At 46.9% G+C, this 27,643-nt stretch overlaps 1 protein-coding gene across 1 annotated transcript in view; it reads right to left on the bottom strand.

Annotated features, from left to right (window-relative positions):
• LOC123022579 (maestro heat-like repeat family member 5) overlaps positions 1–27,643 on the bottom strand; it is a 65,042-nt gene extending 37,399 nt beyond the window's left edge. Inside the window, exons 1-12 of the mRNA XM_044428414.1 lie at positions 27,523–27,643; positions 22,129–22,265; positions 19,524–19,678; positions 17,228–17,356; positions 14,750–14,909; positions 13,526–13,581; positions 12,329–12,436; positions 9,334–9,450; positions 7,540–7,659; positions 6,033–6,158; positions 4,184–4,445; positions 3,533–3,623 (exon numbers count right to left, since the gene is read on the bottom strand). Of these exons, the coding sequence (XP_044284349.1) occupies positions 3,533–3,623; positions 4,184–4,445; positions 6,033–6,158; positions 7,540–7,659; positions 9,334–9,450; positions 12,329–12,436; positions 13,526–13,581; positions 14,750–14,909; positions 17,228–17,356; positions 19,524–19,678; positions 22,129–22,265; positions 27,523–27,602 (1,541 nt within the window). The 5' untranslated portion in view covers positions 27,603–27,643. The remainder of the gene's footprint in view (positions 1–3,532; positions 3,624–4,183; positions 4,446–6,032; positions 6,159–7,539; positions 7,660–9,333; positions 9,451–12,328; positions 12,437–13,525; positions 13,582–14,749; positions 14,910–17,227; positions 17,357–19,523; positions 19,679–22,128; positions 22,266–27,522) is intronic.

The raw sequence follows: 27,643 nt of genomic DNA, 5'->3' as shown, positions 1-27,643 counted from the left end.
TAGCTAGAAGAGATAAGAATGCCTTCTTAAATGAACAGTGCAAAGAAATAGAAGAAAACAATAGAATAGGGAGGACCAGAGATCTCTTCAAGAAAATTGGAGATATGAAGGGAACATTTCATGCAAAGATGGGCATGATAAAGGACCAAAATGGCAGGGACCTAACAGAGGCAGAAGAGGTTAAGAAGAGGTGGCAAAATTACACAGAAGAACTATACAAGAAAGAGCTTAACGTCCCTGATAACCACGATGGGGTGGTCACTGACCTCGAGCCAGACATCCTGGAATGTGAAGTCAAATGGGCCATAGGAAGTCTGAGCAACAACAAAGCTAGTGGAGGTGACAGTATTCCAGCTGAGTTATTCAAAATCCTAAAAGACGATGCAGTTAAAGTGCTACACTCAATATGCCAGCAAATTTGGAAAACTCAACAGTGGCCACAGGATTGGAAAAGGTTAGTCTACATTCCAATCCCAAAGAAGGGCAATGCCAAAGAATGTTCAAACTACCACACCTTGCACTCATTTCACATGCTAGAAAAGTTATGCTCAAAATCCTACAAGCTAGGCTCCACAGTACGTGGACCGAGAACTACCAGAAGTACAGGCAGGATTTCGAAGAGGGAGAGGAACTAGAGATCAAATTGCCAACATACGCTGGATCATGGAGAAAGCTAGGGAGTTCCAGAAAAACATCTACTTCTGCTTCATTGACTATGCTAAAGCCTTTAATTGTGTGGATCACAACAAATTGTGGCAAGTTCTTAAAGAGATGGGAGTACCAAACCATCTTATTTATCTCTTAAGAAAGGTCAAGGTCAAGAAGCAACAATGAGAACTGGACACGGAACCTCTAATTGGTTCAAAATTGAGAAAGGAGTTCGGCAAGGCTGTATACTGTTGCCCTGCCTATTTAACTTATATGCAGAGCACATCAAGAGAAAGGCGGGGCTGGATGAATCACCAGTTGGAATTAAGATTGCTGTGAGAAATATCAACAACCTCAGATATCAGATGATACCACGCTCATGACAGAAAGTGAAGAGGAACTAAAGAGCCTCTTGATGCGGGTGAAGGAGGAGAGCACAACAGTTGGCTTGAAACTCAATGTTAAGAAAACTAAGATCATGGTATCCGGTCCTCTCACTTCCTGGCAAATAGATGGGGAAGAAATGGAGGTAGTGACAGATTTTATTTTCCTGGGCTCCAAGATCACTGCAGACGGGGACTGCAGCCAAGAAATTAGCAGACGCTTGCTCCTGGGGAGGAAAGCTATGGCAAATCTAGACAGCATACTAAAAAGCAGCGACATCACCCTGCCAACAAAAGTGAGTATAGTCAAGGCTATGGTTTTCCCAGTTGCAATGTATGGCTGTGAAAGTTGGACCATAAGGAAGGCTGAGCGCAAAAGGATCGAGGCCTTTGAACTGTGGTGCTGGTGGAGACTCCTGCAAGTCCCTTGGACCGCAAGGCGATCAAACCGGTCAGTCCTAGAGGAGATCAACCCTGACTGCTCTTTAGAAGGCCAGATACTGAAGATGAAACTCAAATACTTTGGCCACCTAATGAGAAGGAAGGACTCCCTGGAGAAGAGCCTAATGCTGGGAACAATAGATGGTAAAAGAAGAAGGGGATGGTAGAGAATGCGGTGGTTAGATGGAGTCACTGAAGCAGTTGGTGTGAGCTTGGGTGGACTCTGGGAGATGGTGGAGGACAGGAAGGCCTGGAGGAGTGTTGCCCATGGGGTCGCAATGGGTCGGACACAACTTCGCGACTAACAACAACAGAAATATTACTTCCAAATCACGAGAAGTAGTAGATCCTCTATACTCCTCACTAGTCAGACCTCACCTTTAAGAAAGATGCAAGGTAAATTAGAAAGGGTCCAGTGGAGGGCAACAAAAAGGATCCAGGGTTTGGAATCGCTGCTCTGAGAGGAGGGACTCAGAGAACTCGGTATGTTCAGTCTTGCGGGGAGGGGGCAACCCTTTCCCACCCTACTATTCCACGATTCTCTGATTCTCCAGCAGCCTGCTGTCATCTTCCCTGGCTCCCCAGTCATTTTGAGGCCCAGTTCAAGGTTCTAGTATTAGCTTCTAGTATAACTCCTAAAGCACTGTACAGTTCCATCAAATAAGAAGGTGGAAACAATATCCAGAAGAACCATCCAAAAGAGAAGAAAGGGTGGCAGACTTCTTCGAAATGGAATCCTCTGAGGAAGGGCCTGCAATATTAGAAAGTGAAGTGAAAGATGCTCTGAAAGGGCTTGCAAAGCAGGAAACGCCTGAGGTAGGCAGGACACCAAAAGAACTCTTCTGAGCTGCAGAAAATGAACCAGCCCAGTTCTTAAAAATGGAAAACAGAACAATGGCCCACAGACTGAAAATGTTCAACATATATTCCAATCTCTAAGGAAGGAAATGCAAAATAGCGCAGCAACTATAGCATCGTTAATCTCCCATGCAAGCAAAGTGGGGCTCAAAGGGCTGCAGCAAAGAATGCTGCCCTATACATAGACAGAAATGCCCAGTTCCAAAAACGGGGAGGCACTAGAGATCGTATTGCAAATGTATGTTGGCCACTGAAACACACAAAATGATTTCAGATCAATCTCTGCGTCATAGACTACAGCAAAGCTTTGTCTGTATGGATCAAGGGAAGCTATGAATGGTCCTGAAAGAAGCTCAGCACTTGATTGCTCTGTCGTAGCCTGTATCACAGATGAAAAGCTACAGTTAGGACAGAATACAGGGAAACAGAATGATTTCCCATAGGTAAAGGTGTCAGACAACAATGTATTTTATCTCCTTATCTGTTCAGTCTGTATTCTGAACACATAAGGAACACTGGATTAGATTCAAAGGAAGGAGTAAAAACTGGCAGAAGAAACATCACTAATCGAAGATATGCAGATAGTACCATACTACCGGCAGAAAGTAGCAATAACTGCTAATAAAAGTGAAATAAGAAAGTACACAAGTAGCACTGCAGCTAAATATTAACACTAACACCATGTCTGCAGAAGAATTATAGAACTTTTGTGTTAATAATGAAGAAATCAAAATGTTGAAGGATTTCATATACCTCAGATTAGTCACCAATTCAAAGGGGAACTGAAGCCAAAAAATTGGAAGAAAACTGAGACTTGGAAGGGCAACAGTGAAGGAACTATAAAAGATCAAGTGTAAGGACATTTTACTGGGCACCAAGGTCAAGATCATGCAAACTATTGTATTCTCAACCACAGTCTACGGGTGTGAAAGCTGGACAGTGAAGAAAGCTGACGGCACATTCAAAACATTGTGCTGGAGGAGAGCTTTGAGAATACACTGGACAGACTAGGTCAAATCAAGCCAGAGCGTTCCTTAGAAGCAAAAATTACAAAATGGAGGCTGTTGTATTTTGCACACATCACAAGACAGCAAGACTCACTGGAGAAGACAATCATGCTAGGGAAATTCAAAGGCAGAAGAAGAAAGAGAAGACCAAATATGAAATGGGTTTAATTCATAAAGGAAGCCACAGCCTCGAACCTGGAAGGGTTGAATGGAACTGCCACGGACAGGACATTCTGGGGGCTTTCATTCACCCGGTTGCCATCGTTTGGAGAGCACTCGACAGCGCCTAACAAGAAACGCAACCCCGGACCTGGGGCATCACCTTCTTTGGGATTCCAACGAACCTTGGGCCCATTGCAGAGGCATATGGGGGTGCAAGTGCAAAGCCAATAAAGGAAATTAAAGGCTCACAGAACTCATGGGGAAGAGTGCTTTTGCCTCTGAAGCCGTGGCAGGCAGAACATTTCCCCTGCACGGTGGCCTAATAGGGAAAAGGCACATGATGCCAGGAAGGAGGACCAAGGTGCCCCTAAAAGGCGGCCTCTTGGCCAACCCTGCTAAATGGGTCGGGCTGGCTCAGAGCTGCCCCAGGAGCTGCCAGGCTGAGGGGGGATCAGTCAAGGCCCACCCAGAAACTAAATGGCCGGGCTCTGCACACGGGCCTTGCTGGACAAGCGTGTGGGGCGGAGCGCTCTGACGGAGAGCGGGGGTCCTGGTCACCGGTTCCAGCCTGTCTCTTATTTGAGAGCAGGAGGTTCTTGAGGGGCAGCTGGGCAGCAGGCTCTAAGCCCCCCCCCATCCCCCGTTGCCACACGTTTCTCCGCAGAGAGTGAGTGCAGCACTCACTTGGGGTTGAGGCAATGGAGGGAACTCCCCTCTCCACGTATCCCTTCCCCAGCACAAAGGTCCTCGGCAGAGGTCCTTCCCCCTGAGCCACCCCCAGCGAAGTGAACGGGAAACAGGCCAAGACAGAGAGCATGCTTACAATTAGGCACTCCACAAGCGGTGTCTTCATGTGCAGCCGTATGTGTCGTGCTTTACCAGTTGCAGCGATAGCTTCAAGAAACATCAACACAGCAATCAAAAAGCTCTTCTTCAGGTTCACGTCCTAATTCAAACCAAGAGCAAAAAGTGGCTCCATGTGACCAAATGATGCTAAACCCCATTCCACGGCTTTGCCAGTATCATCCACCTCAAACCTGTTTGCTCTGGGCAACAACATTCACACTGACCAATTAGCAGGTCAAAAATGGTTTCGATCAACTAAAAAAGTCCCCCCTCCTCCCACACCCAATTAGCCAGGGAGCTTGCTAAGCCTACAGAGGCCCGGGAAACAGCAGTGTGTGTGTGTGTGTGTGTGTGTGTGCACATGTGCGTGCGTGCGTGTGCACATGTGCGTGCGTGCGTGTGCACATGTGTGCACGAACTACTGCACCAAAAGGCCCTCCACAGTTACACTGGCAGAGTGGGGGTGGGTGGGTAGCCCTGTGAAATGCCCCACCTTACCTGGCCTGGCCTGGCCATCCTTCCATTTTATGGCCTTTTACAGCAATAATAATTACATAATATTTAAATAATATTTATGGTGTTCAATATGGATAAGTGCAAGGTCTAAAACTTGGGTCATAGGAATGGGTGTCAAGTATGGGTTAGGGGACAAGTGGCTGGAGAGCAGCACTTGTGAAAGAGGCCTCGGGGTGCTGCTTGACTGCAGGCTAAACGTGAGTCAGCAGGGTGACATGGCGGTCAAGAAGGTGTACGCCACCTTTGGTCCCATAGCCAGAAGCGTGGCTTCTAGATCGAGAGAGGTACCTCTGCCACTCTATGCGACTCTGGTGCGCCCGCAACTGGAGTCTTGTGCTCAGTTTTGGGCCCCTCATTACAGGAAGGATATAGCCAGGTTGGAATCAGTGCAGCATAGGGCCACAAGGTTGGTGGCCGGTTTGCAGGGGATGCCGTATGGGGAGAGACTGAGGGAATTGGGTCTCTTCAGCCTGGAGAAGAGGAGAATTAGAGGGGCTACGTTGGCGACATACAGGTATGTGAGGGGATGTCACACGGAGATGGGTAGAGACCTGTTCTCCCCTGCAGAGGAAGGCAGGACGTGCTCCAATGGAGCAAAGCTCAGGGAGCCAAGGTCCGATTTGGATGCCAGGAAGCACTTCCTGACAGTCAGGACCCCGAGGGTGTGGAATGGGCTTCCACGAGAGGTCGTTGAGGCCCCATCGGTGAGGGTGCTCAAGGATAGGCTGGACATGCACATGGTGGGTATATCATGGAACACATAAAACTGTTGACTGAGCACCCTCAAAGTCCCACTGAGAAGAAAGGAACCAGGAATGCCTTCTTCAAAAATGTGTGTTTCTGTAAATGTCGCTGAGTACCCAGTGACTCGCGACAGCAAACATTCCTGCCGATGGCAAGAAGCCAGCAGAGGGACGTTCAGCCAAAACTGGCAAACAGGCAACGGAACACCAGGTGCCATCCAGTGGGAGTCCCTGAGCAGCTTCCTCTCCAGTGCCGTCACCCCCAGCTGCTGCCTGCTGGGCTGATGTCCCTGCTACTTCTGGCCAGCTAGTGCAAACACACAAGCTTTCCCACCGTCCTGCTTCAGTGATGAGGATGAGGACGAGGAAGGACAGCTTATACAGAATGCAGTAACCCCACCCTACCAGGGCAAAAGTGTTCACCATACCGAGGGGTTGACGGAGAAATAATCGATCATTTTGGATAGGATCAGTTCCACTCGAGGGAGAACTTCTTCTCTAATGCCCAGGGCTACTCGTCCGTAGCACAGCAGGAGGGTGTTCCACTGGCAGTACTGGAGGGGAAAGACAAAAGTGCTTTTCTCTCTAGAGCCTGCCCATAAGCCAGCAGCGGGGAAGGCCAGCAGGCAGGCTGGCAGGAGGGAATCAACAAGCCCCTGCAGAAAAGCAATTTCAAGCCGTATGACAAGCCCTCCTACAGCCACCCTAGAGGACTGCTTGGCTCAGACAGAATCCCACGGTAGCCCCTCCACAAAGGTGGGTGTGCGCTCACACACATGGGGGGGGGGGTGGCTTTTTAAAGTGCCCCTTGGAGGGGAGAGTATAATAATCAGAAGCTTTGTCACCAGCATTCCTGCAACCTGCTCTACCCTCAGTCAAGCACTTCTGATCTAAATAAAAGCTTGTCCTTAAAATCTGAAAATCACTATAGTACTAATTACACAATTGATCACATATTAAGCCATTAACAAATGAATGATTGCTCAGGCAAAATAAAAAAAATAACTATACATGGCCGTTTGAATGCACTGTCCCCTTTGCGGCTGAGTCAGGTGTGTGCCTCCAGCCTTGCAGAATGTACACTCAAAGAACAGATCCCAGTGCCCAGAATGTGGAAAACCAGTTGCCAGTCTTCTTGCAATGAATTGCAGGAGAAAAATACCTGGCTGTGGTCACCGTAATCTGCCTGAAAGCCCCCAGTCTTCCGCACAGAAGTTCCCCCGCCCCATCCCTGCCCGGCACATCTAGCACGTCTTCACACAAGGTGCACCAGCAGAAACCGTGCAAAGCTTCCATGGCACTCCCATAACCCGCATAAGGCAGCACGGTCTGCTCAAGGGCTGCACTGCACTGCTTGGCACAGAGCAGGGAAATCCTGCTATGCTGGGTAGAGCAGGCATCCCAGGAGCACGTGGAGCATCACCGGCAAAAGCCACCGGTGATTACACAGCATCCCTTCTGCACTACCCTTCTGGTGTTCATGGGAGAAGGCAGGAGATGCTTCACTTGCCAGTGGAAGGCCTAAACCGTGGCTGGCCCACTGTTAATTTTGTTGTCATTGTCTGGGCATTGCCGAAGGGGTTGGTTCCCAGGGACCTCTTCGGGGAAAGCGCCGCTGTCCAATTTTGGCTATCCCATTCAGCAGCCACCTGCACTCTCCGTATAATGTCTCCTGAGGGGAGAGAGCGGTGTGCAGGGTGGAGCATGGAGAAGTTGGCTTCCCCTAACAAAATGGCACATGCCCCAATCAACAGAAACAGATACAGCAAAGGGCCGGGTGGTGAAGACACAGGATGTTTCTGTTCAAAGCAAACTCCACATTTTCAAAACTTCAACAAAAAGCATTCTAAGGATAAGAATAAAAGTGAGAAAGGACCCCCCCCCAGGATCCGCCCCCCCCCTCCACAAGCATGAATTACATTTCCGAAATTATACCGGGCTGGTTTTTGATGTAGAACTCTCCTCAGTGGAAACTTTCTTGCTGAAGTTCTCAAGTACCTTTAAAACTTCGTCAAGGTGACGAGAGGCAGCCAGGCCAACAGCAGAAGCGATGCCCTGGGAAGAAGCAGCAGGTGGGAATGGGATGATGGCAGGGTCGTTCCTTTGCTCCGGCAATGACACTGAGTAGGTCCGCTTTGTGTAAGATACATTAGCTCATGGGGTTTCATAGAACCTTGGGCAGAGTAATGTTTCTCAGGAACGTTTCAGCAACATTTCGGACACCACAATTGTCTGCAGCACCACGTTCTTGGACAGCAAAGGGCTGTACATCAAAGATCTCCACTAAAACCATTGTCATTTTAGGACACGATTCTCAGGCAAATCTCTTAAAGCTTCAAGGCACCTTAAAGACTAAGATGTACGTTCTGCTCTAGGCATTCACAGATTAAAAAGTTTTCTTTATCAGAGGATCACCCTGGTGGGCAAAAAGGTTTGACTGCCATGTACTCAGGGAGCGGCTGACTTTGCCCATCTGACAATAGGGCATCTGTCTATGGAAGAACTTTTGACTGTCCTTCTGGTGCCTCAAGACTCTTCACCGTTTTGCTGTAAACAAAGGAAGTTCCCTTTCTGGAACTGCTTTCTAAAGGGATTTTCCGACAAATGTCTGAACTTCAGGCACCCTGCGCATTTCCCCATGCTCCCCTCTTCTCCCTCACCACTCTGCATCTCCCATCCTTCTCAGCTCCATGGACTGAAATTGGGCGCTCACTCATGGGGTTGATTGCCAAGAATGCCCCAGCGGGAGAAATGCAGCAGATTGTTCCAGGTTAGCCCTGCAGGTTTCATCCCATTTCTCCCCTGCTGGCGCCAGTTCTACCTGTTGTCTGTCAGGACACTATCTGGACTGCCCACCTCCCTGCTTTGCAATTCACACAAATGGTGTTGCAATTTTTTTTAAAAAATTGCATATTACGTGCAAGTGCCAATTTCATCATTCATTCTGGCACTTCTCCAGTGGAGTGGAGTTGGGCGGCGGGTGGACTGACAGGTTCTTTGAAAAGTGCAGAATATGACTGGGCCAGTGGTGCTCAGGATGGGACACAGTACTCCAGATGGCACCTAGCTAGTGCTGCGTAGAGGGAACCAGAATCTCATGTGATTTGGAAATTATACTTCCATGAATGCAGCTCGATCGAGCACCTGCCTTTTGTGTAGCTGCATCACATAGTTGATGTGTATTCAGCTTGTGATCTTTGGCAATTCCAATTTCTAACATGCTCTGGGCAAAAAAAGAGCAGAGAGGCCGACTCCTCACAGCCATTCAGCAGGTGTAGCTGGCCTGGTTTGAAATTCACCCAGAGCTCTTGTGCTTCCTCCCACCAGAGTGTTGGAGCAAACTGGGAAATGGTGGAATAATTTGGAGAGTTTGGGAAGTCTGTGAAACAGCACTAGTCAGACCTGCGTGCCTACTGGCAGAAAGCAGCAGTGGAAGCCAGTCTGGAAGCAAATCTCCCGGGAACGCAGTGCATGACACCTGCAATCTTATAGGCTAAAATTCTGAAAAAAGAGGAAATGCACACCCTGCTGGGAAGGAGGAGTTCTTAGTTCCAGGAGAAGTTGTTGGAAGCTCCTTCTTGTGGGCCTGCCTAAGCTGTAGACCCCACCCCACTTCACCATGCCACATCCTTCCTCAGAAAGCCTTCTTCCTGGAACAGGAGTGAGACGTGGGTCTTCCATGGGCCCCTGGCTTCTTCCCCAGAAGAAAAGCACTGGCATCCTCATTACCTTTGCTGCCAAAGGTCCCCTGTGAGACATGGCCAGTATATTGCTGAGTTGCTCTTGGACTAATTGAGAGTTGTCTGAGGTACACAGAATGGCTCCGAAGTACTGATAGAGGAAGACCTGTGGGAAAAGCAGGAAGCAGAAAAAGGCCAGCTGAGGCACAGGGGGACAGAGTGGCAACATGTTTAAACCCTTGTCAGGGTGTAAGTGAAGCTCACATGAACGAATCATAGAATAGTAGAGCTGGACGGGGCCATGAAAGCCAGCGGGACCAAGCCCTGCTGTTGCAGGACACCAAGTCACACCATTCCACGCTGACGGCTGTCCAGCTTCTTTCTGAATGTCTCTAGTGCAGGAGAGCCTATCTCCTCTCTGGGCAGCTGGCTCCACTGCCATATTGCTCAGAGAGTGAGGAACTTTTCCCTGCTATCTAGCCTGAATCTGGGTTGTTGCAGCCTGAACTGAATGAATGAATGAATGACCGGATGGTTGCACCTTGATAGAAAAAAACCTCTGCACAGAGAAACTGGGGAAGAAGGCCAGAGCCAGATCTCAGTGGGAGAGTCTTTACTTGGCATGCAGAAGGTGGTTAGGTCCAGTCCACAGTGGCATCTCTAGTAGGTGAGGCAGATAATGCTGGGAAACCTGTGAGAATGGGAGAATATAAACTTGGATCCACATGGAAGATGTAAGCACTCGAACCTCAGCACTTTTACTGGTGAGGGCACCCAGGAAAACTCACTGCAGAGGCAAAGCTACAACAGTGCCGCACAGCCAGTGTGCCCACCGACTACAAGCTCCCGGGGTATATACAGAATGTTTCACAGGGTCCGGGTCATGTACAGAGTAGTGGGGATGATGATAAGGGATGAATGGACACATTTTGGGAAACAATGCGGGCTTAAACAGAGCAGTATGAGTTAACAGCAGAGGGGAAATGACATAATGCTACAGTAAATATCACAGATTGGTTATTATTGACACAGCAAATAGTAGGACAACAGGAATCGTAACAGGCCCTGGGTGTGGGTTTTGACAAGTGTGAGCAGGTGATTTCATAAGGACAGGAAAATCTCGCCAGGGCTGTTCTCAGCTGCCCAACAGCTCACTCGATACAATGCTTCAAAGATCAAGTAATGCTGAAGCTGAGAAATGTCACAAGAAGCAGGGGCTGGTATCAAGAAGCACCCCAACACATTCCAGGAGGGATTACCACGTGCAACAGCGGAGCTGGTCAGGGGAGAGCCTCAGTCACCGAAAGGAGCACCCAAATAAGGAAGCCTCCAGCACTGCCAGGAGAAGCAGCCTGACTAAATGTTCCAGTTCTTTCTGGGCAGGAGGAGTGAGGAAACTGTGGCTTTGATTTTATATCTCAAAGGCACATCTACGCAACCTTTCTCTCTAAAGATTTATTTGGCTTTCCCCAACAGTTACATGATAGCTTTGCTCTGCCTGAAGCCCCACTCCGGGCGACTGGGTGGCTTCCCATGTGCAGACTTGTGACTGCCCCCTCCTAGTTAACTGTACACGGAGGATTTGGGGGTGCAGACAATCAGCTGAGCAGCTCTGCCGCCGGACTGCCAATACCAGGCATGCTTAGGCAGAGCAAGGCCGGGGTGTTCTCTTGCTCGCTGTGAGATTCCATCGTCGGCTGTGGGAGGTGCAAGAGGGGGCAGGTGACTGCACCAGGAGCCCCTTCGGTGCCTGCTGGCAGCACCACTGGCACCAGTCCAGGACTGGGGTGGATGTCAGTCCCATTGCTAAAGCACCAGCTTATAACTCCAGCAGCTCTGGCTGAGCAGAGCAGGAGAGGCTCTCCTTTCCAGACTCTTCTTTCACTGGGGCAGCACCTATGAATTCACACAGGGAGCCAGTTCAGAATCACTCCCAGAGTGCCGCTATTCACTAGCAGAGGCTACTCTTGTAGGTAGGGGAGCAGTGACACCTCCTGGAGCCCATGGATGGGATGCACAGCCCAAGGCAATGAAGTCCCGATGCAATGAGGCTTGCACTGGCTCTTACAGTGGCTATGGCTGGAGACATTCTCCAGGCCTCTGGTTCTTCTGGGAATGTTGTTTCTATGGCTGCAAAAGTTTCAGTTAGAAAGAAGTCCCAAAGAGCTTCATGCAGTGCAGGGGGAACCCTGCCTCTTTATTCCTTGGAAAGGTGCCACTAAAACATTGACAGGGAAACATGAACCAGGGACCCCCCAAAGCTTGAGTAGGAGGAGCCACCACATTTCAGGCCTTTCTGGAGGCAGCAGGTTTTGTCTAGGAACCCTTCCTCCAGTTTCATGGGTAGTCAATGGTGTTTTAGGTCATACCCCAGAACAGCCTCTCATGAAAATGAGGCGTCTGGAGATTTGTTTCCTCTTATTTTCTATTCAATTTACATGAACAAACAAAACACCATTTACTGCTGATAAAACTGACTGTAAGGGAAGATCTAAGGACTCTTGAGATGCTCAGAGGTAGCATCATTACTTCTCCTTCTGTTGTTACAGCTGCTGTAATTCTGGGCTGAAAGCTGATGCTAAGACAGAATCCAGAGCTAAAACATGGTGAGCACTGGAGGTACCCACAAGCTGGTCAAATTCTAGGCTCAATCATGGCATTATCTAGTGGGGAAGTGCTGTGCGGCACCTGGAAGAAGTTCACAAGTGTTTGTGGACCCGTGGTGGCACAACTGACTGCAAATTGGAGTCCGGAAAGCTGAAAATCAGGGAATCCAGCCCCAAGCAGATCCATCACACAACGGCAGTGACACTTGGAAATGGCCAGGAACTGCAGTAGTGGCAGACATCGGAATCTCCATGAAACACCTTCTGCAAATGCAGTCAAAGGAGGAGAGAGCAGCCTGGACTGCAGCCTCCCTCCAAACCGTGTTGACGCTACTGGAGCCACAGAGCCACGTCTCTGGCCAACAGTGTGGTCGGTAGGAAGTGAGCCCTCCGACTGGTGCTCAGGCAGCAAGCAGCATGTTCTAGATGGCTACCAACCTTCTCAGGGCTTTGGCTGCTGCGCATTGCGTCCACTTTCATTAGCTCTTGATAGAGCTCCTCAAAGCAAGCCTTGTCTGTGACATCAATCAAGAGCCGTTCTGCAAACTGTCAGAAATAAATGGAAAACTTGGATGAACTGCCTGCTGGGTACGGTGAGCTTGGCAATCTGTCTGCGGTGGCATCCCACCAGAAACAGATGCCCAAGGCATGGACTGTGTCCGTGAACTGGGCTCGGTGGGAACGCCACTGCAGATACAGCCAAAATGCTGTTCCTGCGTGTCTTTCTTATAGAAGATTTCCACTCTCTGGTTCCAGTGGTGGCTTCAGCCATTCTCTGGCAGCACCAGCAGAAATCCTAAGAAAAGAAAACTGGCTTTAAAGTAGCTGCTATAGCCATTGTCCTGGGAGCAACCTTGAGCAAGCCTTCTCTGCTCCAAAGGAAGAGGGTGGTGTCATGACACTTCCTCGGGCAAAATCCTCCACACTGTGTTAGAGCAGGCCTTTCCACCCCCCACCCCCCAACATTGGTTAGCTGTGATGCCTCATGGGGAAGGTGCACGGGTGGCCATTTCTTAATAGGCAATGACTAAGGAGGATGTGTATTGAGTGAGGGTGGCCTTCCTTTTTTCCATCTCTCTCCCTGATCTCTTCAAAGATGATTACTTTTTGCTCAAAAAGTTAGGTTCCTTCCTGCATCTACCCCTGAGAACACAGCAAAGCACTCTTTTTGTCCATGGGGAACTTCACGTAGAGGAATGCCATCCTGTGCGAGAGAGGAATGCAGTCGAATGCCTCCCCATGCCTGCCGGCTTAAACGGAGCTCGGCTGAGGGGGGCTCTCAGCCTGCCCTTCCCCACCCTGCACTGGCCACCCCTCGGCTGGGTGAGGGTGAGGCAGACACCTCCCTCAGGCCCCTCTTATTCTTGCCCACCTCCACAGCACCTTTGGCTTTGCCTGTAGGAAGCTGCTGGTGTTTGCGTGAGCAGGGAGGATTCCCTGAGTCACACAGCATTAAGCTTTGAGGTGCACGGCAGGCCAACAGAAGTCACTTCTGGAAGCGGTGACAACAGCAGGACGCTGCCATGCGCCCCCTGCCTGTGCCCCTTAATCACCCAGAGCTGCTCTTCTGAGCTGGGAAAAGGCTGGGCATGATTCAGGGGGGCCCTAGCCAAGGAAGGAGGGCCCTCACCTTACCTCCACCAGCTTGCGCTCCCACACATCAGCCTTGAAGGTATCGCTCTCAGTGAAGGCTGGGGAAGGAAGAAAGGAAAACATTCAGGGGCTAAGGTTTACCATGGCTATCATTAGGTTGGTAGATTAGATACCCTTTGATCATATGCTCTTTGGAGTATAGACTTGTCCTTTTGGCTTACGCTAAACATTGGTGGTGCTCTACAAATGTATAATTTGAGGATTTACAAAGTCCTAGCTCCAACATACACAGTCAACCCCTGGATACATGCTTCTCATGCAAAGAAAGGGTAGGTATGATCTCCTGTGATGCTTTTTCTTGTTTGGTGGATGCAGATGCAGTGTTTCTACAGGAGAGGCAAATGCAAGGGCGAATAACGTGAGAGAGCACAGAGGAGGAAGAGAGACAGAAGCTCTGTCTTCCAGAAATAGGCCATGAGCAAAATTCCTGTTGAAGTCGGCATAATAATTATCCTTGCTTCTAAAGCCCATGGACACTTGGGTAGAGGGTGTGCTGAGCCACTTGGCTGCTCAGGCACTTCACACTTAGCTTCTTTGGAGCACTCTTGCCAGAAACAGGCGTGTCCTTTTGGATCAGGACTAACCTGTTTTGATGACAAGAGAACTGATTGTGAGGGCCTCTATTATCATTATCATTTTATCATTATCGTTATTTGCTGCCTCATAGCCCATAGGGCTCGCTGGATGGCTTGCAATAAAACAGAGATAATGCATATTCAATTACAAGATACAATACTATGATCAAAGCAAAAATACAAAAAAATTAATTGCAAAAGCAATGCAGAACTCAAAACAGGAATGCTCAATGCAATACTATAATGCATAATATAAAGCAGCAGAGAAATACAACTCTGCCCTGCTGCGTATGCTTGAAGCAGCACAGCTGGCTTCAAAGGCACAGCCAGGGCAGCCCCCCCTTGACGTTGCCTCTGCCTGAGGCTCCAAGAGTGGTAGTGACCGCTTGCCTCCCCCCCCCCCCGCCACCCCCAGTGGCAGCATTCTCTCTACTGGGGCCAAGGGGCCGACTATGACTAGTGATGGGAGCGGCAGAAACCACGCAGCTCTGCAGGGGGCACAGGTGTCGACCCAAATGAATGGGTAGCACGCAGGCAGTGCCCTTTGACCTCCACTCTTTGGCCGCTGGCCAAGGCCACTGCCCTTAGCAACATCTGCAAGAAAAGGGCCTAGAGAGATGTGTGAGTTTACCTTTGTTTGCCAGTTTCCCCAAAACACAGAGGATGCTGCGGTATGGAAGCAGCCGGCCTTGGAAGCCCTCCAAGAGTTTGGTCAACACTTCTGCCGGATAGTGATTCCACAGGGCCACCAGGATCTCCCCAGCCACATCCTGGTACCGATCGTGCAGATCCTACAGCAACAGAGCACAGAAACATCTTGTGGGAGGAAACCCACAGTAAGACTGCAAGAGCTTGCAGCTCCTGCACGTACCTCTGATTCGCTTTTGCCAGGAATGGCTCCTGATGGACATGGTCACCACAGCAGCCACAGTGACAGTTCTCTGAGTACCTGAACTGCTAGGACAGCTGGGTCACCCTGCTCTGTTACTCATTAGAGACATTTTAAGGCTACCAAATAATAGAAATGTCTTTATTTAATTCATTTGTTTGTTTACAGTGCTTGTGTGTCTCTCCATATCTAGACAGATTCTGGAGCAGTGAATAGTAAAAAACTAAAAAAGATAAAAGAATTAGAGCAATACACTAACAAGGAAGCATTGAAACTATACCTTACAATAAAGTATTGCTCCATTGTATATACATATAAGACTATTAAACTGGGCTATATAAGATAGCATATAACCAGCAGCATGGGCTAAAGTCAATACACCACACCCACCCAAAATTTTAAAATTTGAATAAATACCTGTTGTTACTAAAAGATAAGGTAAGAAGCTTGAAAGGCTTTTTGGGAGCACAAAATGTGCTAACGGTGCCAGGCAGCGTTAGGATTAGGGTGACTGGAGTGCCAGCAGCGAGGAGGGAGAGCCACCACCGCTGCATTAGCGACCGGCTCCCTCGCCTGGCCCTGGGGCAAGCACAGCCCTATCGCCAGCGGAGGAGTCAGCTTTGCTTTGGAAGGGTTAGCCCACTCTGGGTTTCACACGCTTTCAGGGGATCCTGGAAAGGCACAATCTTTGGCTTTGGCAGTCCCCGGAGAGAGGCTGGCACTGCGATGGCCAGACCTTTTTCTCTGCATCTTTCTTCAGTGAGTTGGGAACATGCAGGACGCCTAGGCTAGTAGAAGGAGGTCTGGAGGGCATTCCTTTCTTCGGATGATAGGAGCATCTCCACCCACCTCAGGGAGTCCCCCTTCCTCCATACTGGGCCAGTTTCTATGCCTACCAGGTTTAGGGTTCTTGGAGGATCTTGCAAAAATAGGTGGACTACCTGAAAGCATGGAGAGCGATGCAGAGGGTGGGGACATCTCAAAGGTGAACAAGTGGGTCTGCACTGAGGGCCTGCAGAATGTTTACATTCATGGTTGCAGCTGACCATCAATCTATGGCCCCTTTTTAAGGAAGACAGAGAGGCAAACCAACATATTTCTCTGTCTCTTTCAGGGTTCACTCTTACCCCAAGCCTCATAGATGCCATGGTACTTGACTAGGATGTATTGGGAGGAGAAAAATAAAGTTGGGGAACCAAGGGAAAGTCGGGCAAGTAGGGGTGGAAAAGAAGAATGCAGGGTCAAGACGCCATGGGTGCTGCCTGTGGGGAGCACAGATAGTCCATCCCACTAGGGAGGCTCCTCTGGGGAAAAGCATGAAGGTGGCCCGTTTACATGTCCCTGAAAGAGACTCCATCCCACAGTCAAGGAAAGCCTTCCACATGCCCCTAGAAAAGAACTTCTTCGCCTAGCCAGAACCTGTAGAAAGTGCTGCCACAAGATGCTGCAGTGGCTTGCCAGCTTGGGTTATGGAGGGGAGACTGCTGTCCATGGCTTGCAGTCAGGGCGGCTGTGTCAGGCGCAGAAGGCTGGATGCCTCTCATTCCCAGCTGCTGGTGGAGGAAAGCTTGGGGGCACTCCTGTGTTCATGCCCTGCTTGTGGGGCTCCCACCGAGGGACTGGGTTGGCCATTGTGTGAACAGGATGATGGGCTAGAAAGGCCTTTGGTTTGCTCTTGTTTTCATGCTACAAGGTAGAAAAGGGTGATCTTTGCCACCATCACAACTGCACAACTGCTCCACAAGTCGCACACTGCGTAAGTTCTCTACGGACTTATTTATTTATGTATTCATGTCATTGGACTTCGTAATCCGAGGGTTCTCTGGGAAGCTTACAAATGGTAGAACAGCATACAATACAGTAATAAAGCAGTTAATTAAGCAGTTAAAATAGATAAAACAGTAAAATTATAGATAAGCCATCTAATGATAAAATATAATATAATATTTATCACCACATAAATACAGCCAATAGATTAACAAACAAAAATTAAATTAAAAGTAACGTATAACAAACTGTTTAAAAGGCAGCTTTACCAAAATGCTGCTCTGCCCAGAGCAGCACTGCAGTTGCCTCTCCTCCTGCATTCTGGCCCTGAAGTGCATGCCAGGCGGTGGCCTGGGCTCGGCTCGGCAGGAGGAGGCAAGTGGGTGCGTCTGTGTCGACGCAAGACACCGGGTGCCATATATTCAGGATACGTTTGGTCACTGTGGTCCTTACTGTGGTCCTCAGCATATCTTCAGCGGCCAGTTTGATTATGACGTTAGCTAATTTGTATTCAATGCCACTGGCTGATTTGATCACAGCTTGCAAGATCTGATTAATACGCAATCGATGTTTTGGGGAGATCTGTAGAAAAGAAGGAATTCAAAAGGAAATCAACATTGTTGTGTGAAGTACTAGACGCTCGGGAGGACTAGAGGTAGGAGCAGGAAACACGGGTTTCAGCCAAACCTCAAACCCAGCAGGTATTGGATCCATTTAAAGTCATGCTGCAAAAAAGACAGTCAGCCTCAGGCTTTCATTGTTTCTTTGTTCCTTTATTAAATCCCATCCCATTAGCCACAAGGCTCCCTGGGCAGGTTACAAATAAAAATTATGAATTAATTATGACATATCTGTACTACACAACAGAAACAAAGAAACAAAGCGAATCAGAAGGGACCTCCTAGGCCATCTAGTCTGACCCCTGGCTCTAGCCAGCTCTGCTCATGTAATCCCTAGCATGTGGTTGTCCAGTCTTTCCTTGAACACACTCATTGATGGGGCCTCAGGAAGCTCTTCCTGACATCCACCCTGAAGCCTGGTTCCTTGAGCTTTGCCCCACTGGAATGTGCCCTGCCCTCCATTGCAGGGGAGGACACCCTTTCACCCCTTCACATACCTAGAAGTCCCTAAGAGATCCCCTCAGAGTCTCCTTGTCTCTGGGCTGAAAAAACCCAGTTCCCTAAATCTCTCTGTATGTCATCCCACCCAACCCAGTTGCCTTAGCATACTGTCTTAAAAGAGAATTGGAAAGGAGATCTATAATAGGGAGTGAAAAAAAGGCAATGCAATTATGTACATGGAAAAGGAAATTAATGACCACCAGTTTTTAAAAAAACTATATTAAAAACATCAACTTCAGAAGATGGAATGGAGCAATATAGATAAGAAACATGTCTTGAAAAATTTACATCTGACCAGAGGAAAATATTGGATGATGCCATCACCATTCAAGAATTATCACAAGCTTTCAGAAAATTTAAAAAGATAGAGCACCCCTAACGGATGGATCCACTGCTAAACCACAAATGTTTAGAGGAAAAGTTAATATTATCACTCCAAAGAGTAATGAATGAGATTAAATACGAGAAACTATTACCACCAATAGGGCAGGAAGCTCATATAAGATATACAAAGAAGGCATTAATCTCACCTTGACACATTCTTACTGATCTCTCTCATTATTAAATGTGGAATACAAACTGTTTAGTTCAATAATGTCAGAAAGACTAACAAAATATATAGATGGGCAGATTCATATAGATCAGTCTGGATTTGTCCCAAAAGGACTTGTGAAAGATAATGTTCATTTTGTGATTGCTGCAACTGAATTGGTTGAGAAGAGGAAGAAAAGAAGTGGCATTTATTTTTCTAGATGTGGAAAAGGCTTTTGACAACTTTGGCCCTTTTGACTGAAAACTCTTCAATATTTTGACTATGGTTCAAGTTTTATGAATTGAGTTCCAGTAATTTATATTAAATAACATTGTAAGATTTTAAGTAATAGAATGCTAACATAGCATTCAAATGGAAAGGATGTCCTTTATTGCCTCTTTTATTTATTCTTGTATTGGAAATTTTAGCAAGAAAAGTAAGACAGGACCCAACATTTAAAGGCTTAAAAGTAGATGAAGAATACTATGCTGATGGTGTAGCCTTAACCATTTTAAATCCACAACAATCGAAACAGTGTATAATAGATCAAATTGAAAAAATTGGATTTTATTCAGGCTATAAGATCAAGAAGAAGAAGTTGTAAACTATATTAAAGTTTGCAACGAAACAGGAGAGGAAAGTATAAAAAAGACCTTCTGATGTTAAATAACTTCAAATCTGGACAAATGTTTAGGGATAAACACAATGGGACCTAATGACACATCATTTCAAGATATCCTCTCCAAGATTGGCAAATGCTTTTAAATACTTTTATTATAAATGCTTTTATTTGGAATGATAAAAAAATCAAGGAGTAGATTTTAAATTCTTCAAGATGAAAAAGAGAGAGGATGCCTTGCAGGACCTAATTTAAAATTATAGTATTACGCAGCCAGCTTGGTTTGGATTTCAGACTGAATTGTTAACTAGTGAACAATTGGCTAGTGAAGGCTAGAAATAGGCTATTTCTAGGCTAGTGAAACTAGGAACACATGCAGAGGGGTGGCTCTAGAAGGGATGCTGCAGTGCCCCGTCACCTGTTCACAAAGGGAAGGATCCACTGAGAGACAGCAGGAGAGCACGAAAGGGGACCTACCTTGTGGATGCTCTGGCGGTACTTGCAGATGGCCCGCAGGACCCCAGCTACCTTGGTCTCAGCCAAGGCACAAAGGTTGTCAGTGGCCTCCTGCACCAGGGAGGGGCCATTTCCTTCTCTAAGATTTCTCAGATTGCAAAAACAGATCTGTGATTCTGATAAAGAAAAAGAACAGAGCTTATACCAGCAAATGGTATATATCCATGAAGTAGTGATAACCCTAGCATCCTCCCATAGGAATTTGTTCAATCCCCTTTTCAGTTTGTGGCCATCACAGCATCTCGTGGGAGTAAATTCCATAGTTCGATAATGTGCTATGTTATGAATTCATTTTGTTGTTCTGAGTCTCCTACCATTCAGCTTTATTGGATAACATGGTTGGATTCTGCTATTATGGAAGAGGGAGAAAAATTTATGCTCTTTTTCTACACTTTGCATACTTGAATATGCTTTGTTCATGTTCTCCCTAACTAACCCTTTTCTGAACTAAATATTTCCAAATAATGTCATTTTTCCTAATACAGGATTACTCAAGCCCTGAAAAATTTTGGTGACTTTTTTGTACTTTCTCCAGCTCTACAACATACTTCTTTAGATGCAGTGACTAGAAATGTAAAGTATTCCAAGTGTGTTCTGACCACATCATGGTGCGAAAGGCATGGTAATATGGGCGGTTTCATTATCAACCCCTGTCCTAATAATTCCTATAATGGAATTAACCCTTTCACAGCTGCTGTACACATTTTGAATCCTCCATCCACCACTCCCTCACCAGAGGACAGATAACTGGGCCTGCGATGATGTTTCCTGGAAGGGAGTCCGCAGAACTCAAGCGGACAGTGGTGACAAAAGATGAAATTTCTAAACTTATTAACAAACTGAAAGTTGATTAATTTTGTGGAATGCAATGGACAGCCATCTGCTAGGGATGGTTTGATTTGGAGTCCTGCATCACATGGGACCTTTGCGCAATTGCCTCATTGGCCCCTTCCAACACTATTATACTGAGAGGTGAAGTCCTCTTATGACTTATCAGTAATGAATTAAAGACCAGAAAGTGGGAACAATGCTAATTTCCCTCAATGGAGGGATGTAAACAGTGGGATCCCACAGCAACTTGTATTGTGACTAAAGTTGTGGGGAAAATCCATTTGGGGGTGAAAATCTGTTAAATTGCTTGGGCTGGTGCAGCTGATGTAGAAGGTTGCTGGTTGTGGAACTGGGAGGCCACAGTTTGGTGTCATCAACAAACTTGGCCATTTCATTGATCATTCTTCATTCCAGGTCATTTATGAACAAGTTGAAAATCATCAGTCACAATTAGGTTTGAAACAAACCATATTAGAAACAGCACCTCCAAGGATTCATGGACTTTTTCTTGTGCTTGCCCTGGTCTTCCTAACCAAGGCAAGCTGAGGGGAAGTCTTGAAATACTTGTGAACCCCCAAGTGCACACAATACACAGTTGAACTGTGGAATTCACCTCCATGAGATGTAGGCATGCCAACCAATTTGGATAAACCTTAAAAGAAGATTGGAAAATTTTGTGGAGAAAATCCATGCCTACTATTTATTCATTCATTCATTCATTTCATTTTTAAACCTCTCAATAGCGAAGGCTCTCTGGGCAGTTAAAAAGAAAGGGTTAACAAAAATTAACTTAAAACTACACAACCACAATAGCAATTGGAAATGATTTAGCATAGAAGCACAGGTGTGGTACAGAATAAAATGCAATTAAAAATAAAGTTTAAAAGCTAAACTGTTAAAATACTAGTGCTGATGGCTATGTGCTACCTCTGGTATCTGAGGAAGGATGTCTAAGTATATCAGTTACTGGGGAACTTAGGCAGGAGGGAGCTATTGCAGCCACATCCTGCCTGTGACATCATGTAGGGAGCTGGTTGGCCACTATGTGAACAGAAGCCTGTGTTGGATGGACCATTCAGTGCAGGTATTCTTAGGTTCTTTGCCCAGGAAAAGTTCTGTAATATTGATAAGCTGTTGCACTGGGCTTTCATGCTGAACTCTCTTGCTCTGTCTGTTCCCACACACAACCTGTCTGATTGGGTAGTACAGAGAGGTTCCAATTTCACAGTCAAAGAGAGCTTTCATATCATGTCTTTGATGATCTCCATGGCACAAAACACTTTTCACCAGGTGTGACCTTCTGGGCAGGGACAGGCCAGCCATAGTCATCCAGGCTCTAGTAGCATCCTCTTTTGGATTTGTGCAATAAATTGTACATGGGGCTGCCTTGGAAGACTGTTCAGAAATGGCAGTTGGTTACAGATACTGCAACTACATAGGTTGGCAACTCGGCTGGGGAATATGAAGCGCAACTCCCCAGCATTGCAGCAGCCGCACTTTCCTTATGCCGTTGAGCTCTGATTATTTTAAGTCTGCTTTCATAGATTATGCTCTTTGCTGTGTTTTAATATCTGTATTGCTTATTGTGATTATGTTATTTTAACTGCTGCTGTGAGCCACTCTGAGAAAATATTCTGGTGCACACTTCTTCCTTTGGCCTCCGTCCCCACAACCCCATGAAGCTTAAGCACCGAATGATGCAAGCTGCCCTTGTTAGTCCTCCTAACAGCTTCACCATTTTCATCCAGCTCCTCCTTCTCTGGTTCTGCTTTTTCTTTCTGCCGGGAACAGTCAGTGGTTCCACTGTGTTCCTCTTCATGACTGCCGACTCTGTTCTTCCTGTGGCTGACTCTCTTGAAGACTGAGCAGATCCTGAGACAAAAGCAAAAAGTGAAATCAGACTTTCTTGGAAAGGAGACACATTTCCTTATTTTATACTGTATTTTTGTATTTTTAATTTAATGTTTATATTTTTGATTTATATTATAATTATTTTAACTTATTGTTGTAAGCCGCCCCGAGGCTTCGGCGAATGCGTTGGCATAAAAATGTTTTAATAAATAAATAAATAAATTTCCAAAAGATCAATTAGCGGTTTCCCAATTCTCTTACATAGTAATCTAACAGTAAAGGTCATCACAGATTTCCAGAAGAAAAACCAAAATAGGCAGGTAGAAGTATTCTTGGGGACTGCAGGGCAGGGAGAAGAACTCACTAAGGTATTATTAGCAATTTATGTGGACCTTCTTGTTCTGTTGAGGAATATTTAATAGTATGCTACACGTGACTTTTGCACAAGTTGTAGGCTATTGAGGGCTGATCAGCATAGGCCTCTCCACTTCCGAGGGCACTCCACCACAGAAAATGTTGTTTTGTGATTCATCTCCTTGTCACAAACCAAGCATTTCCTTCATCTCAGTGTTGACCAATTAAGTGCAAACTTTCACCTGTCCATTCAGGCCAAGACTTTATTCATAGGACGGGTCCCATAAAGACAGATCACTCAGGTGTTACAGAAGGAAAAAAACCTTAGTGATATTATAATACTGGAAGACTTACAACTCAAACTTTTCTAGACTTCAATATTTAGCTGTTGGCTATCCAATTCATATTAAGTAGAGGTGACTCATCTCTTTTTGCAGGTGCAGCACTGTGCCCCTGAGTCCGATTGACATGGATGGGCTCTGAAGGCACCTCGTTGGACAGGTGGGGCATCAGCATGGCTGAGCCCCAGCCAGGGAAAAACAAACAGGAACAGCAGCGATCAGCTCAGAAAGGGGAGGGTTCCCGACCTGAAGCCTCCAAACATTTCCTATGCGGCCCTCCAACCTGCTGGTTTACTGCCATCACCCCCGAGGCATTTTCCCCCAGACCCACGCTGTTCTTCCTGCTGAAGCAGCACCATCAACCGTTCTTTTTCCTGTCCTTTCTTACAAGGAAACACGGTAACAACATTGTTCCTTCTGGTCTCGGTGAGCCCCGCTCGTGGTTTTATCCTCCATACTAGCATTTCGGCCTTTCTGGGTGCTTTTCTAGCCAGGGGAGCTCAGGTGCCCTCAGCACCCAGCCTTTCCATGCCCCCCTCTCCATGCGCCGCCACGGCAAAGGCCATGCACGTGTGCAAGCAAGATACGTACAGCAGCTGCGTGGGTGCCTGGCAGGGGTCTGGGAAAAGGTGGGGAAAGGAGAGTAAACGGGTTGGCATTTTTGCGAAGAGGATCCAAAGTGTTTTGAATACTGAACATGTTTTGGAAGGTCCCCAATTTTTAAAGTCTTAGCATGTGTAGGTTAAAACCTTGAGGCAGTGTGTTTATTAAGAAATAAATCTCGTAGTATTCAGTGTACTTAGGATTGGAACTGTGCGATCTGGTAGGACAGATTCCTGTTTTTAAACTATTAAAATTTAAAAACCTGTTTTTAAAAAATTCTTCCTAGCCTGTGCAATATTTCAGAAAAGTGTGTGGCGGGAGGGGGTCTCTTATTTGTCATGGTCAAAATGGAAATCCTCAGCTAACAGCTGCCAATATGGGGTGGGAAAAGGAAGAGTTAGACTTGTAAAAATAAGCTTCTCATATTTTTATTTATTTAAGAATACTATTGAAACTTTGCAACTACGGCTCTGCTAAAAAAATTGTGTAAGAGGATGTCTGCAAAGGAAAGTGCTGTTTCAAAGAATCAAAAAATTGCAGATGAGCACCATGTCTGCAGTGACAAATGGACTACTGGGGGCTTCTTTGTTTTAAACAAGGATAAAGCCACTTGCCCGATAGGTCCTGAAAGGGTCTCAGTATTAGAGGGGTACATTGTTAGAAGAGCTACACAATATATCAAGGAGAGATGTGAGTGAACAAGATAATTCTTTAAAAATCAATAGGTTAGCAGCAAAATAGTTTTAGAAAGCAGATTGAGGAGAACCTGTCGACTGTGAGGGCTGGCCAGCTATCATGGTGCTAAACGTGTCACTGAGACTCTCATGCAGTCCCATGTCCCAGAAGGCTGGGGATCACTGCCCCACCCAAACTGCCGAGCGCTCAAGGGGGCTCCATGCGTGTGTGGTGGCATTTGCTGGATACATCTGCCAAACAGACACTCAAAAGACTGCTGTACCGGCGAAGTCTGAGGCCGACACACAGGAGTTAAAATCACACCCAGGCTCAGTTGAGGGTTACCTCCGATTCTTGACTGAGCAGCTGTGTTTCCCTTTGTGCCAGAGCAGAGTGGGTTGCTCAAGGGGAGCGGCAGATGTAACACCATGCCATACCAAAGCCATTTGCCTCTGCATTGGCAAGGGAATGAATTCTGCCCTCCTTTTTCACAGGCCCCCTCCTGCTCCTCATACTCATGGGGCCTCCTCCTCTCTTGCCAAGCCCTGTAGTCCAAAAAATTTGCAGGCCAGGTAAGGTATAAAGCCCAAACGCCGATGTGCAGGTCACCTTCCACAGAGAGCCATATCCTCCGGTGAATTTCCTCTGATTCAGCTCAGCAGGCATTTTCCAGACCTCTGTGGGCAACTCAGTTCTCCAGCACATTACGATGGACTTTATGTCATGCGTGACATCACAATCACGGATTGCATTTATCCTAAGCAGGGTCAATACCTGCTGGAAGGCCTGCCTGGCCTGGCCTTTGTCCATGCTGAGGGCAGCATCTTGACCCTTGCAACGCCTACCAGATAGCAAACCCTGTGCAAGACATGGCTGGTCCATGGGCTTGGAATAGGCAAGATAGCCGTGAGCATGGCAGGATCGGGAGGGGAACGGTGTCCCTCCCTTGCCTCCGAACAACACTCCTCTCCCCTTGCCGCCATGCCGCATTTTCCACCACACACAGGCTCCCTTTATTTATGCTCTTTATTGATGTTCAGCTGGTGCAGCTTCCGGCAGAGAGTATGTGCAGCTTACTTTTTTCCCTCCCCTTTTTCTGTTTAGGGGGAGAACCTGATGGCTGCCTGATATCATATGAGAAACCGCAGGATCTTTCAGAGCCTGAATATGGAGGTGAGCTGTTAGGAGGAAAGTGATATGTATGCTCTCAGTGTGGGCATCCTATGGATGGTGAGAGGAGTGGCAGGGGGAAGGCCCCTCTCTGGTCTTCACACACTGCAAGAGAGAATGAGCATATCTTTAACTGAGCAGAGAAGAAAGCTGGGCTATGAAAGAGGGAATGCATGCATCAGAAAGCTGAGGGGACACTGCAATGAAGTGGTGGCACCACAATGAAGAGGTGAGGTGTCATTGGGGGAGAGGTGTGTGGAGGGAACAGGGGTTTGGAAGATAGGAAATGAGGGGGTATGAAAGGAAATTTAGATAAAGAGGTGGGAAAACTGATGGAACAAGGTATTCCAGCTCAGAGGAAGTTAAGAAAAGGAACGCCGGGCACAATAAAAAAGCAGGCATGCTTCAGTACCTGTTGGGATGAAAGGATGGGTCAAACATGGAGGAAGGGATGACAACCCCACTGACAAGCGTTGTCCACTGTGAAGGACTACCAGGCAGTGTGGGAGAACAGGGAAGTGAGGTGGGCAAGGATGGACAACAGAAAAAGGGCCTTCTGGTTTTGCTCCTAGTTATAGTGGGGCAGGGGGGCAGGGGCAGGGTTGGGGTTCAGGGTTCAGGGTGGGTTTTAGGTTTTATATTGAAATTACTTACTACAGGATAACAACTACACCCGAGTGCGAAAATCCATGTCAAAAGTGGGATTCACACACATTCTTAATACACTTTTTTTTCTAAATTAAAACTAATACCTATGTATAAATCCATCACTAAAATTCAACGTTTGGTAAGAATTTTTGCTGACATTGTATATATGCTCTTTCCTGTTTTCAAACACTATTTTTGGTATATTTATGTGCAGTTTTAAGACTAGTAATGTTCACACCTGTAATGTGGCCATAGAGGAAAATTGCCAAGAATGCGAAAACCAAGTCAAAGGAAAATCTTCTCCTACTATGCCACTTCTAATGCAAGACCTATATTAGGGTTAGGGGTGTGCACCAGGGTAGGGTTAGGGTTAGGAAAACGAGGTGTCCTGGTATGATTTTGATGGTTGGAATGTGTTTAGCATGGGCAGAAATGATGAGCAGCGTAGAAAAAGCTACTCAAGGAAGGCTTTTTGGAAATCACCCTTTTCAATGGAACTTTAGCCCTCTATTAGGGTTAGGGGTGTGCACTAGGGTAGGGTTTGGGTGGGAAAAACGAGGTGTCCTGGTATGATTTTGATGGTTGGAATGTGTTTAGCATGGGCAGAAATGACGAGCCGTGACGTCTGCTGCCCATGACATTGTCAAGGGCTGCTCTTTGTGACCTTCTTCTAGGGGATTGTCATAGGATTGTACAGTGGTCCAAAACTTACAGGTCCTTCATGCCCAGGGGTGCTACCAAATGCTTTAGTGGCTCTAGAGAAAAAACTTTTCATACCAGCAGTGAGAAGACACTGCACAAATTGTCCCTTTATTTTTAACAGATTATCTGTGGTAAGAGAAAAGTTGGAAGAAGCAGTGGGGAAACTTTGGAGGATTGTGAGTGGAAGATGGCATCTGGGCTATAAAAGAGAGTCTGACCGCTGCCCTCATAAAAGCCTTGTCTGGAAACCATAGCAATTTCAACGATAATGACTCCTGGATGAGGAGGAATATTTTGTCTCCTGGCTGTGGAAGAGTATTCTTGCCGAGGGGTCAGAGCAGAAAAAGCTGTCCTTCCCCAGAACCAGTTTCTTTTGCAGCAAAAACATGTTCTGCTCCAAGAAATTCCCAGCCCGTTATTGCTGGATATGGATAAAGGATTGGTGGGGTTAAAATGTCATAAACTAAAGAGGAATATAAAACCAGGGTAGGGATATTTCAGGCTTTACTGATCTCCATTTATAAGACAGAAGATGAGCATTGGCCCTGCTGGCTTAGGTCAAAGGAAGGCCATTCTTTTTCTGATCTTAGCCCATGTGGAAGCTCATGCAAATGCACAGGAGGGAAGGGATGCGGACCCAAGAATCGCCTTCAAACTTAAAGAATTCTGGGAGGGACTGCCTCAGTCTGAGCAGGATTTTTCCCAGAGTCTGTCCAGTCCTACTTGTCTGAAGATGGCTGCCACCCACATTCCAAGAACTGTGCTCTGCCATATTGACTACTCACCTAGGAGCAGCAAACTCACAGTCCACTTCAGAACTGAGAGTAGTTGGAGAAAGGCCTGGACATCTCCTTTTGAAGGCCATGACACAGCTAGAAGTGCACGGAGGGCAGCCAGGGTGCTGGC

The sequence above is a fragment of the Varanus komodoensis genome, unplaced genomic scaffold (genome assembly GCF_004798865.1).
Source record: "Varanus komodoensis strain SLA01 unplaced genomic scaffold, ASM479886v1 scaffold2, whole genome shotgun sequence".
NCBI lineage: Eukaryota > Metazoa > Chordata > Lepidosauria > Squamata > Varanidae > Varanus > Varanus komodoensis.
This window is presented reverse-complemented; position numbering and strand designations above follow the sequence as displayed.